This window comes from Asterias amurensis, chromosome 13 (genome assembly GCF_032118995.1).
Source record: "Asterias amurensis chromosome 13, ASM3211899v1".
NCBI lineage: Eukaryota > Metazoa > Echinodermata > Asteroidea > Forcipulatida > Asteriidae > Asterias > Asterias amurensis.
This window is the reverse complement of record NC_092660.1, coordinates 13,873,317-13,886,201: the sequence shown is the minus strand read 5'-3', so window position 1 is coordinate 13,886,201 and position 12,885 is coordinate 13,873,317. Positions and strand designations below refer to the sequence as shown.

Below are 12,885 nucleotides of genomic sequence, written 5' to 3'. Positions count from 1 at the left end.
GAATTTCAGATCAACATATTTTCACAGCTTCGAGGCAAAGTATACCTTTGTTTTTGCACAATGTAGCAAGTCATTTTACGCACGTGGATTTAGACAAAGAACATGCACAAAATTCCACCTCCCCAGGAACCCATCACGAAGACCCATAAAACCACGTCAACATAAAATATAAATAACTTTGCTTACATGAAATGCCATCCGACATCTGTAAAAGGCTGCATTTTACAGTATACGCAAGTGCACTTTTGGGCGATCGTGTTACATGACCGGCACATAGTGAGCTTTGATTATGTTCTCAGTGCAGTGATAAATCCAAAAGCACCCCCTCACTTTGAACTATTGCAATGCGATATACGTCAAACCACGATATATTATTTAAAACCCAGATGACTGTGAAAAAGGATTGTCGGATTGTATTCTGAAGAATACTAATCACTAAATTTAGAATCAGACATTTGCTTCCGCCTTCTTGCCATTGCCTCTTTATTTGCACATCAATTCGCAAATATATATTATTAAAACGAAAAGGTAGAATCACAAATACAGATGGTTCCTTAATATTGATCAAGTATTAAACTACAAGGGGAAACTGACTGGGTAAATTTCAAAGTAAATCGGGGTTGAGCAAATTAAGTGGAGTTTGGATATATTTAGCCTTGAATTTTACCTCTGTTGTAACTCCCAAAAGCTGCATGAATACAAACACAGGAATTAAATGTAGTTCTTGGAAATTGTAATATAAAAAAAACCATTGTCACGATTGTCATCAATGACAGGTTTTAACAGACACCAGTGCTTTTCAATCTTCGTTTGAGGACTAGACTAGACATAATGTATTGCTCTCTTCCTGCCACATTAAAAAGAAACTATGACCAAACAATGGAAACATGAAGATAAGTAGGCGTTGCAAATAAGATGGGCTAATGAGAAGCCTCCTTGTGACCATGATGTGACAATGCCCATCTTCAGTGACGATGCCCTACTGCAGTGATGTCGCCATACTGGTGATGATGCCCGCAGTGACGATGCCAGTACTTCAATTACTCCACCCTACTGTAATGGCGACGCCCTTTACTGTCAGTGATGTATACCCACCACTTTACTGAAGACGCCCTACTGCATTGACAACACATACTGCATTGACAGTGCCTAACTGCATTGACAACGCCTTACTGCATTGACAACGCCCTTCTGCATTTACAACGCCCTACTGCAGTTAAAAGATATGATCATAAGGTCTCCGGATCTAATTCACCAAACTTCATCATCAAAAGTAATCCTGGGTGTATCATTTTGGTAGACAATGTCCCTACCAGTTAGACAAAGTGGCGTTTACACACTTTCCATGAGTTTTACATACAGTTTGACTCCCAAATTGTTGATCAGTAGCAGCTTTGTGAAAGAGGTCAATACTTGAGTGAAATAAGAAACGAAATAGCTATACCAAGCTCAAACAAACACATTTTTCATCGAATTATTTTTATAAGAAAAATAAAAACTGAACTTTACATCAAAAGCATTTTTTTTTTTTTTTTTTTTTTTTTCTATGAAAAGAAAAATGGAAAATATAAAGGATTTTACTTGAGTGCTTTTGAACAATGATATAAAATAATACACAAACAATGTGCTATTTTTTGATGGTCCGGAAACACAAAATTACCATGTTTTTAATACTGAAAGGTTTTTGAACAGCAAACAAAACATTTTTTTTAACAAAACCATCTTTATTTAGCACTTAAGTTTTCTTTTTCAATACAGCATGCCTGATACCTCGATCAGGATTGTAAAGACGAGGTCACTATTTTTTCTTTTGTAAAGGGCATGTTTATAAGGTAGATGTAAATTTCATGACCATGAGCATGGAGGCAGTAGACTCTGTTGCCTCTTCGAGGTATCAGACCAAATAGAGTGCATTTTTAATGAAGCATTCACAAACAAATTATTCACAACTTCATGGTGTTGGTGAGTCACATGACAGTTGAGAGCTGAGTAAATCAAGAAGGTAAATTTATTTCAAAGGGCCTAGTAGAATTTGAAAACAGATAAACACAACGTTTTCTAAGGGGGTTAATGCAGTTTTCTAGTGCAATCAAGTTGGTACAGATTACAGTTTCTGGTTTGTATTACTGGAAGGAATAACAACAAATAAAAAAGACATCAAATACTCTTGCCTGACAGGCATGGACATTTAATCTCTGTGTAAAGAGTACGCTATCAGAGAGTTCCATTAGAAGTTCTCTTAGACTAAAACGCCAGTTAAAGGAACATTGCAGAGTTGTTTTTTGCTGTCAAATCAGTTGCTGACAGTGTCAGCACTTGATGTCATCCACCATATACATAAACTGACAATGCTGTAGAAGTTTGAGATCGATCGACCATCTTGCTGGGTCTTGAGAAAATTATGAAAAAAACGATTACACATTGTCATGTACAATGTATCGATTAAAAAAGAATAAAACATTCACTGAGCGATAAATTAGTTTTATTTATTTCTCATCAATTATGACATTTCTGACATAATTATTTTAATACCGTTTTTCTATACTATCATCAACACTAGAGCGTGTAAGTTTTATTTAAATCTGTGATCTTATACAAGTTTTTATCTTGCCAATTCTGTAATGTTCCTTTAACGATGATTATGTTTCCGACAATCTCCGCTTATTCAGGCTAGAAATGTTTTACGGGGGAGAAAAAATCTCAGGGCCGTCACGTTTCTAGATCGAGATGGCATTAATGTTCGGGTGGGTTAACTACTCGTAGGTATATATTGTCATTGGATTTTACTGTCAGCTGCCATGACTTTTTAAAATCGACATGTTTTAGGAATTGGACAGAGGAATTACTGTAATGCAATCCAGATGGAATTGTGGTTTCTAAATCAAAGTTGGGGGAACTTAAAGACTAGACTATTCCATCTGTTACTTGGGTAAATTGTCTTGTTCAATTTAAAGAGGGTACGTGGCGCTATGATCTTAACTTTGGCTTCTGTTACTTATTTTTCATTTTCTCAAATTATTACACACACTTTTCCATGAATTAGCGGCATGAAAAATATTTGCCTATATAAAAAACATCTTTTCTTATACACTTTTCCACTCATTTGCTGCATCCTATTTGACTGTACAAAACATCATTTCATATTTACACTCTAGAAGCCTCAAGAATGATTAATGATTTCTCAACATGTGTTATGAGTGTGAAACATGCTGGTTGTACTACATGTATGTCAGCGGAGTGCTTGAAAGCCGTTAGCATTGGGGGGCAATTTACATCCCGTTTCACCGTTGTTCGATCAATGTTCGGATGTCAAAACATAAATGCCATAACAATATAAACAGCCCAGGCTTCACTTAGTAAACACTTCAAAATCTCTCTGGAATAGATTTATATATGTTTTATATAAAAAAAAAAGCTTCTGACGATGTTTGTTTTTCAAGTGAGAAGAGTGTTCTTCAACGGCGGGATTGGTAGAGACCATAATAACACGTCTAGTCTCCCTCTCCAGATGTAGCTCAACCTCATCCATTAGCATGTGGTTTCTAATACATTGATTACCCTCTTCACCTGAAAGGAGAGACTAAACAAGAAGAGTAGAAACAAACCCTCGAGGAAGAAATGGTAGAACATCTGTACGTGGAGGTATTTGAACAGGGGGGGGATAAAAATCAGAGAGGTTGATTCAGCTTACAGATTAGGCGTACTTCATTTACATAATTTTCATTTAAAGGCACTTGACATGTTTGGTAGTTACTCAAAATATATAATAGCACAAAAGTTTACTTGGTTAAGGTCAGCAATGGAAAGCTGTTGATTGTGTAAAACATTGTGAGAAAGGACTCCCTCTGGCGATAGAGAAAGAAACAACTTTTCTCTACGCTCTGAAGTAGCGTAGTTTTTTGAGAAAGAGGTAATTTCTCTCTAAAATATTTGAATCTGAGCAAGACTTCAGAACTGAAACCTTTCTCATGCAGGCATCTGAAAGCTTACATTTGGGCAGCAAGGGTGTTTTTTCTTTCATTATTTTCCTGCAATTTCGATGACAAATTGAGCACAAATTGTCAGAATTTTTTATTTTAGGTGTGTTTGAATACACCAAGTGAGAATACTGGCTTTGACAATTACTAAACCTGTCCAGAGCCTTTAACAGAGGAGAACGTGTAATGGTGATTTATTCTGGGGGGGGGGGGGTTCTAGTTAACACCGTTGGGTGTCAGAAATCATATTAACCACACACCCTCCTTATCATCAATGTTAATCAACGTATGCATGATCAGAGACTTGGTTATTAAAATACTGCATAGAGAAAGCGAGAGGGTGCTTGAGGAGGAATTCACACGGATCCTGTCAGTTTGGGAAGACAACAAGCGCCCTGATGGCAGGTGCATGTCATTCTTGTTTTTGGCTCAAAGTGTCTCTCCCCAACTATCATTTCCCTTCTAGATTAGTGTATTTGGAATTCGATTAAGGGGTGCAGCACCTTGAGAAATGTATCATGTCCCGATAAGAAATTGACGTATTTCAGTGACGATGGATATTAAGCACTTAGAAGTTCCCGTTTTTACATAAATTTAGTTTTGAGGACCAATCGAGTGTTTCAACCCTGTACAAATGTAGAAGTGAACAATAAACTAAGTGGAAATTTCATTTCAAAAGGTGGTCATGTTTTGAGATATTGACGAATGTTGGGAGTGCCGAATATGTCCATTGGAATACACAATCTGATCAAGTAGTATTTCTCAGGTTCTAATTTTGCGGCATAAAAACTAATACCTTTTTACATACAGGGTGCGTTCCTTTAGCTTCCCTGGGTCTACCCCGCGGTGCTCACTCGGGTAAGCCCCTGACAAGAGCTAAAGGAACGATCACTCACCACTCGTATTGACGTCATGCACCTGGGGCCAGCCCCCAAGTGACCCACTCCACAAGCAGGGCACTGGGGGCTGACCCAGGTGAGCCCCTAGAATGACGTCAGAGCTATTCGAACGCACCGGGGGCAGACCAGGGTCGACCCAGGGAAGCTAAGCGAACGCACCCACAAATAACCACATTACTTTAAAGTGAAGTGTTTCTCAAACTGCCATTTTTAGAGTGATAAACAACTTTACCTTCCCCATAAGCATTACAAATTAAACCTTGTTCCCTGTATGTAACAGCATTGATGATTACAGATTTACATTTTGTCAAAAAGGGATCAGACTAGTTTCCTTATTATTATCAGTTTTGGTTTTTACATCACATCAAAACCTTATACTCACAGCCCTTCTGGCCAACTCTGTGTGCCTGCACGTACACAGATGTGCGCTTCCATTATTTCATCATCATTTTTACCTCTAAAAGCATCTTGATGACGTCAATCCACAAAAAGGTCTATTCAAAACAACTATTCGGTTTGATTCTCGATTCACTAATTACAACTGAAATTTTGAAAAACACCATCATTAAAGATCGCAAATCAAGGCCTTATAATCCAAGTACAGTATTAAAAAATAAAAAAATAAAAAAATAAAATAAAAAAGTAGAAATTAATCATTAGTTCTTGCAATGCCTACAGCCACTAGGCCACCTCAGTGGTCTAGTGACAAGACATCTACTCTAGCAATGCGAAGGTCATGGGTTTGAATCTCTACACACGAGTGATTTACAAGGGTTTGTATTTTACAGAACTCGGGAAAAGTATTGAGTTATACAGTGCTTAACATTGTAATAATGGTAAAAATAATTGATCTTATAATATAGCTTATTTTACAAAACGTACCAATCCTTAAGCGTATGTTCATTCGGCCAATAACATATTAATATTCCTTTTTATCTTTCTCAGCTAACCCTGGGGAATATACAGCCCAGGGCTGCGGTGGTGCTCAAAAGCTTTTTTCAAACACATTATCAACCTCTACCCCTGCAGTACCATTTATACCCCTTGTAGTGAAGTAACTTGCTCAAGGACACAAGTGTCATGACCGGGATTTGAACCCACACCTCGATGACCGATGACTTAACCACCAAACCAGAATTTGAACTTGATGCTTTACACCTCTCGGCCATGACACCCTAAATGGTATCTCTGAACAGCTAAGGTACATTTCTCCACCTGGTGCATCAATGCATTCCAGACAGCGGTATTTCTCTAAAGCTTTCAGGGCCCAATTTCGTAAAGCCTGTAAGCACAAAAAAAAAACTTGCTAGCAAAAAAAGTACTGCTTAAAGAGAGTGGACACTATTGGTAATTGTCAAAGACCAGTCTTCTCACTTGGTGTATCTCAACTTATGCATAAAATAACAACGTCACACGAAGTTGTGTGCTTTCTGATGCTTGATTTTGAGACCTCAAGTTCTAAACTAATCAAATTCGTGGAAAATTACTTCTTTCTCGAAAACTACGTCACTTCAGAGGGAGCTGTTTCTCACAATGTTTTATACTATAAACCTCTCCCCATTACTGGTAATAAAGAAAGGTTTTGTGATGATAATTATTTTGAGTAATTACCAGTAGTGTCCACTGCCTTTAACAAACAAAAAGGCTACCAGCCAAAACTACGTAAATTTACATTGCTGTGACTGGTGCCGCACTAAATTTTGGCTTAGCAAAGAAATTTTTCAAGCAGTTCTTTCCACTTAACAGCTTTATAAAATTGGGCCCAGGTAAAAGAAAACCAATGACTGTTTCCTCTGCTGATAATAGCATTGCTTATGTTTTAACCCTAACTATTCCAAATCTTCAAATATGCTATTGCGGAAATTAATTCTATGACTTTGTAAGATACTGCAGGAACCAAATGACAAATTCTTTTCACTGGAACAGGCCTCCTCACAAATTGTTCCCAAATCTCCAACCTCGCTAGCATGGGCAGTGCGCTGCCTCGATACTTCTCGTCACTAACCCCTGGAAGTGATGTGCTGAAAAACAACACTAATTAGTGATTGGCTTAAAATTATCGGCTCTGCATATTCAAGGAAACTGTATGTGAAAACTAACGACTGATTTGTGTGGTTATAACCAAAACGAAGGGTAGTCCAGTTGGCGTAGTGGTATCTCCTCACTTTCCACTTCTAGGACCCCGGTTCGAGTCCCCCCAGGGGCTCTATGTGAACTGAGTTTTTAGTCCCTACCTGATCTGGATGAGTGGGTTTTCTCTGGAGTAATTCTCTGGGGCTTTTCTCCTACATCTAAACCTGAAACTTCTTTCCCTGTCTTCTCTCCATTGGGTTCTTGGCTAGTGCAGTGTTTTTGTTTGCTTTTCTGAGAGTCCCTGGCTTCACAACCAGAAAAAAAATAAAAATGAAAGGGAATGAAATAAAGTACAATGCGTTTCCGATGAAATCTTGCCATGGTTTTTCACAATTTTCTCCTGGCTCAAAGTATCCACAGGTTTTTTATTTCATGTACATGTATATGGTTGATCATACAAAACATGAACACATGTCGGTACTATGTTGTCAGCTCTACCTATCTTAAAGGAACACGTTGCCTTGGATTGGTCGAGTTGGTCTTTGAAAAGCGTTTGTTATAAAATGTATATAGGTAGAAAGATGCTGTAAAAGTAGAATACAATGATCCACACAAACATGCCTCGAAATTGTACGGTTTTCCTTTTACCTCGTCGACTAACACAGTCGGCCATTTATGGTTTGACTCCCATAAATGGCCGACCGTGTTAGTTCGCACAGTAAAAGGAAAACCACGCAATTTCGAGGCAAACTTGTGTGGATCATTGTATTCTACTTTTAAAACATCTTTCCAACCATATGCTTTTTATAACAAACGGTTAAAAACGCTTTTTTATAGACCAACTCGTCCGATCCAAGGCAACGTGTTCCTTTAAGCATAGCTCCATTGCTTTAAGGCAATGCATCCCTTTACAACGTCAACGTACGTATATTGCACGTAATGCACTCTTGATAGTAAGGAGACACAACACATAGAAGATTCACTTTAGCCGTTGATTGGGGACCAGGCAACCCCTGTGCGTGTTTGGCCTTCCCCTTAATTCTATACTAGAATCCAATTACCACCATTGCCGTGAGCACAACTTATCGTGTTCAAGGGAAATGACCAGAAGCCGAAAGCCTCACTCTCCCTTTTAGATTTCTTTCCCCCTATTTTCTATTCCCTTCTTTCTTTCTTTCTTTTTGCAGATCTTAAAACCCCCTGAGAGGGCAACATAAGAACTTGAAATGACATGCTAATTTGATGTAGAGATGTGAGGCTGTGAAGATATCAGACCTCAATGAACAGGGAGTTCATTTCAATCTTGAAGCACATGGTGTGGTTTGGGGTAATTAACTTAACAAATACAAATCATTATTTTATTTTATTTTACCTTGAAATTGTGACACCTGGGGCCGATTTCACACAGCAATAAAATTCATCCCAAGACAATTTTTCAGTATCACCATAGTAATTTGTATTGTGACATCACCATTTTCATAGCAACTACGATTGATTTGCAGTTACGATCAATCTTAGATCTTTGTGAAATCGGCCCCTGGGTCAGTAGACCGAGTCATTCTAAAGTATGTGGCCAAAGGGTCAAAGACCAGTATTCACACTTTATGTAACTCAAAATATCCATGAAAAATAACACTATCAAGTCAAAGTTTAAACTCAATCACCCATCTAAGTCACACGAGAGAAGGAAAATAAATCACTGTTTTCACTACTTTTTTTTCAAACATCAGTTTTTTTACTAATTTCTATGACCTTTGTTCTTCTTAAGACTAGCATTCCTAGCCAAACCATGGGGGAAATGTCCACCCTTTATGCAATGTAAGTTTTGTGTCAATCTACATGTATGAACATTTATGTACTTCAATTTTACTGATGGTGGGCACACCCTGATAAAGATAATTTTTGACCAGCAGATTCAACCTAAAACCAATGTTCAACAAATGTAAGTGAAAAAGCGAATGAGGAATGTCACAAGAGAGTTATGGCTTGTATAGATTTAACCTTTATTTATTTTTTTATTTTATTTTTTAAGTTATAAGCTTTTATTTTATGTATCGCAAGAAAGAATCCACCAACAATCCTGGGATACTGACATTAAAACCCATCCATCAGCTATTTCATTTATTTTATTTTATTATTATTCAATGGTTTATTCAAAAATATTCAAATCCGTGCCAGCAGCAGAATTACATGAACAGTAACACAATTTACTCTGGTTGTGAAGCCAAGGGCTTCACAGAAAAGCAAAGGTATAATCGATGTTCTAGCCAAGAAACCAAAGGGAGAGAAGGCAAGGAAGGAAGTTTTAGGTAGGGACTGAAAACCCAATCCACAAAGTGCCCCCGGCAAGATTCGAACCGGGGTCCTAGAGATGGAAGGCGAAGAAAGATACCGACCACACTATGTACAAACAACTTTGCAGACCTGTGCTGTGAAGCATTCAGCAGCCGCAGCAGAAAACACCAGGGTAATCCATTCTCTTAGCGATAAAACTGGGTTGTTTTGCATGTATTACTCAACACATGGTACCTATACAGCTTTATACCTGCCATCCAAAGGACGAAGCAATAATGGATAAGTGTCTTATATAAGGACACAAGTGCCACGAGCAGGACTCCAACACACACTCTGCTGATCAGAAAACATAAGAGCTTGAGTCTGGCACTCTTTTAACAGCTCAGCCACAATGAGCTAAAAATATAACGGTTTATTCATGTCTTTTTCTGCCCTGTGACAACATTTTTATCTCTTACAAGAATATTTGCAAAAGGTGAAGGGAGATCAGTGAAAAATGACAGGTAGTGAGGCTGAGGTCTACACTGTATGTTTGTTGGAAACTAAAGGGGTTGGCATAAAATGACTCTTCCAAAAACTCAAAGGATGAATAGCTTTTACCATTAAAGGGTTTTAATACCTTTTGTAGTTTAAAGGCCATGACATTCATCCCTACTCACTGTAAGTGAAGATGTATGTAATTTAACTTACCGGTAGAGGTTTCAGCTTCATTAGTTGTCAAAATTTTTGAGAATAAAAAAAAAAATCACAGAGCTATGTTTTAAGGAGAGTCGCGTAAATCCATTGAGTGCCAACAAATATATTTTTCATCTCACTGAGACAAAAATTATTGTTGTGTATTTTATTTATTAATTTCTCCAAAACTATACAGCACCTCAGCAAGCTTTCTATCATCATTATCTTTAAACTGTGCAAGTCTGTGGACGCTTGTGTTTTGTGTCGTACAAAAAGTACCCAGCAAACCCTTTAAAGGCAATGGACACTAATGGTAATTACTCAAAATAGTAGTTAGCATAAAACCCTACTTGGTAATGAGTAATGGGGAGAGGTATATGGTATAAAACATTGTGAGAAACGGCTCCCTCTGAACTGACGTAGTTTTCGAGAAAGAAGTAATTTTCCACAAATTTGATTTTGAGGCCTCAAGTTTAGAATTTGAGGTCTCGAAATCAAGCATCTGAAAGCACATAACTTCGTGTGACAAGGGTGTTTTTTTTCTTTCATTGTTATCTCGCAACTCCGACGACCAATCGAGCTCAAATTTTCACAGGTTTATTATTTTATGCATATGTTGAGAAACACCACGTGAGAAGACTGGTCTTTGACAATTACCAATAGTGTCCAGTGTCTTTAAAAATCCTTCAACAGAGAAGCTGAACTTATGGTAATGTTATACATGTGTAGGCTTAATTATGTTCAGACCGTCGGGTCCTCCTTGCAAAGTGCCAAGTGTTTAGCTGTGTAAGTACCCTATGCAGTCTTAGATCCTATCTTGCCATAAGATGATGAATGGTAATTAACACATGAATGGCAAATATTTGACTTGTACTTGTTTGTTTTTTTTCCGTTCCTTGTTGACAGTGTAAAGTATTGCAGAACTATTCTTAGGCGGACAAAGATGGTTTTTTCTTTTTCCAAAGAAACTTGCGCACTCATCAGGCGGAAATGCATGGATGCTGGTAACTGCAGAAGTAAAAATTGATGGCTAAAACTCAATGTCCAGGAAATAACTAAACAAACAATTTTATCTAAGGATGTTGATTTTTATATGACTTGGCTGAAGAATTGCTTTTCTATTTTGAATAAGCAGGTGATTTTTCCCCCTCATTTTTCTGTAAACCCTTTACAATGCACAGTTTTAAATTGTATGTAATGCATTGGATTTACAACTTGTGTTGATAATTTGTCCTAGGCATACACATTCAAAACTTACGTCCCCAGTATTCTTTTGGTCACAACTTAAAGGAACACGTTGCCTTGGATCGGTCGAGTTGGTCTTTGAAAAGCGTTTGTAACCGTTTTTTATAAAATGCATATGGGTAGAAAGATGTTGAAAAAGTAGAATACAATGATCCACACAAACATGTCTCGAAAATGCGTGGTTTTCCTTTTACCTCGTCGACTAACACGTCGGCCATTTATGGGGGTCAAAATTTTGACTCCCATAAATGGCCGACCATGTTAGTTCGCACAGTAGAAGGAAAACCACGCAATTTCGAGGCAAACTTGTGTGGATCATTGTATTCTACTTTTAAAACATCTTTCCAACCATATGCATTTTATAAAAAACGGTTACAAACGCTTTTGTTTTGACCAACTCGTCCGATCCAAGGCAACGTGTTCCTTTAACCTTTACTTTCACAGAGGTTATTTGATGGTCATGCAGTGTACAGTACAAGTTTTATAGAGACCGATTGAAATAGTCTTAAAATTTAGCAGAGGGGTCAAAAGCAACACCCCCTGCCCCACACACCTGATCAGAACCCTTAGCCACTGCGAAAATTGTCAGTCAAAGTACTTTTGATTTAATTAGACCCTGCATGTATAACAATATCAATCAACCTAAATAACAGAATAAACAACACAGTTTTGATTGGCTGCATATTGCGCCACGTCAGCACCTTGCAAAACCATTACATAGGCGCTATGTAAAGGTAAAGGGTCTCAAATGTAGCTCCACATACCTTGCAGGAAAAGTAATGAATGTTGGAGCGCCTTGAGCGCACTGTCGAGTGACAGATATGAACGATACGAGCGCTATAAGAAGCCGCTGTTATTATTTACACAATAGAAGTAATATATTACTTTTGACTGGTCCCCCTCACAGTATGCTTAGCTTGTTTATCTTTTAAGTGAGTTTTTCTGTTGAGATGACTTAAAGGCAGTGGACACTATTTGTTATTACTCCAAACAAATTATTAGCATAAAACCTTACTTGGTACCCCCGGTAATGTATAATGGAGAGCTGTTGATAGTATAAAACATTGTGAGAAACGGCTCCCTCTGAAGTAACATAGTTTTCTTTTAACTTTGACGACCAATCAAGCTCAAATTTTCACAGGTTTGTTATTTTATGCATATGCTGAGATACACCAAGTGAGAAGACTGGTCTTTGACAATTACCAATGGTGACCAGTGTCTTTAACTAATTGTTTCCAGACCATGGACGAGTTGTTTTCATACAGAGCTAATTCCTACCAAAATTGGGGGGGGGGGTGTCATCACCTCATGAGGTCAGTGGAATTGATACATGTACATGACAACTTCATCCTTGGTCATGATGTCATAGCGACCGTCACATGTTTGACACCATGGTAACTGATAAGGGTGGAATTCTGGAAAGTGGGCAACACTTAGCTTTCTACTATGTGATGTGATTTAAGGATGATACATTTAGACGTGGAGTACCTACGTGGAGTGATAATTCCTTTAAAGGTCAGAAGTACCATGTGTGACATTCATTCCCTTTTACTTTGACAACAAATACTGGGACTTGAGTGATGGCGAATGTGACATTAGTAAATAACAGATCCTGTGATGAAAAATGGTCTAACCTAAGATTTGAAAGATTAATTGATTAGTACATATAAACGTGTATACAAATAATGAATGTTTATAAGTGCAAGGGGTGTGAATCTTTT

General features: G+C 37.8%; 1 protein-coding gene across 8 annotated transcripts in view; it reads right to left on the bottom strand.

Moving 5' to 3' along the window:
- LOC139945815 (solute carrier family 4 member 11-like) overlaps positions 1-12,885 on the bottom strand; it is a 122,106-nt gene that overhangs the window by 43,571 nt on the left and 65,650 nt on the right. For 4 of the 8 annotated variants that reach the window (XM_071943266.1, XM_071943267.1, XM_071943268.1 and 1 more), the window contains one exon: positions 7,111-7,254. The exons of the other annotated variants lie outside the window; for them this stretch is intronic. In XM_071943266.1, the coding sequence (XP_071799367.1) occupies positions 7,111-7,254 (144 nt within the window). The remainder of the gene's footprint in view (positions 1-7,110; positions 7,255-12,885) is intronic. 8 annotated transcript variants of the gene reach the window in all.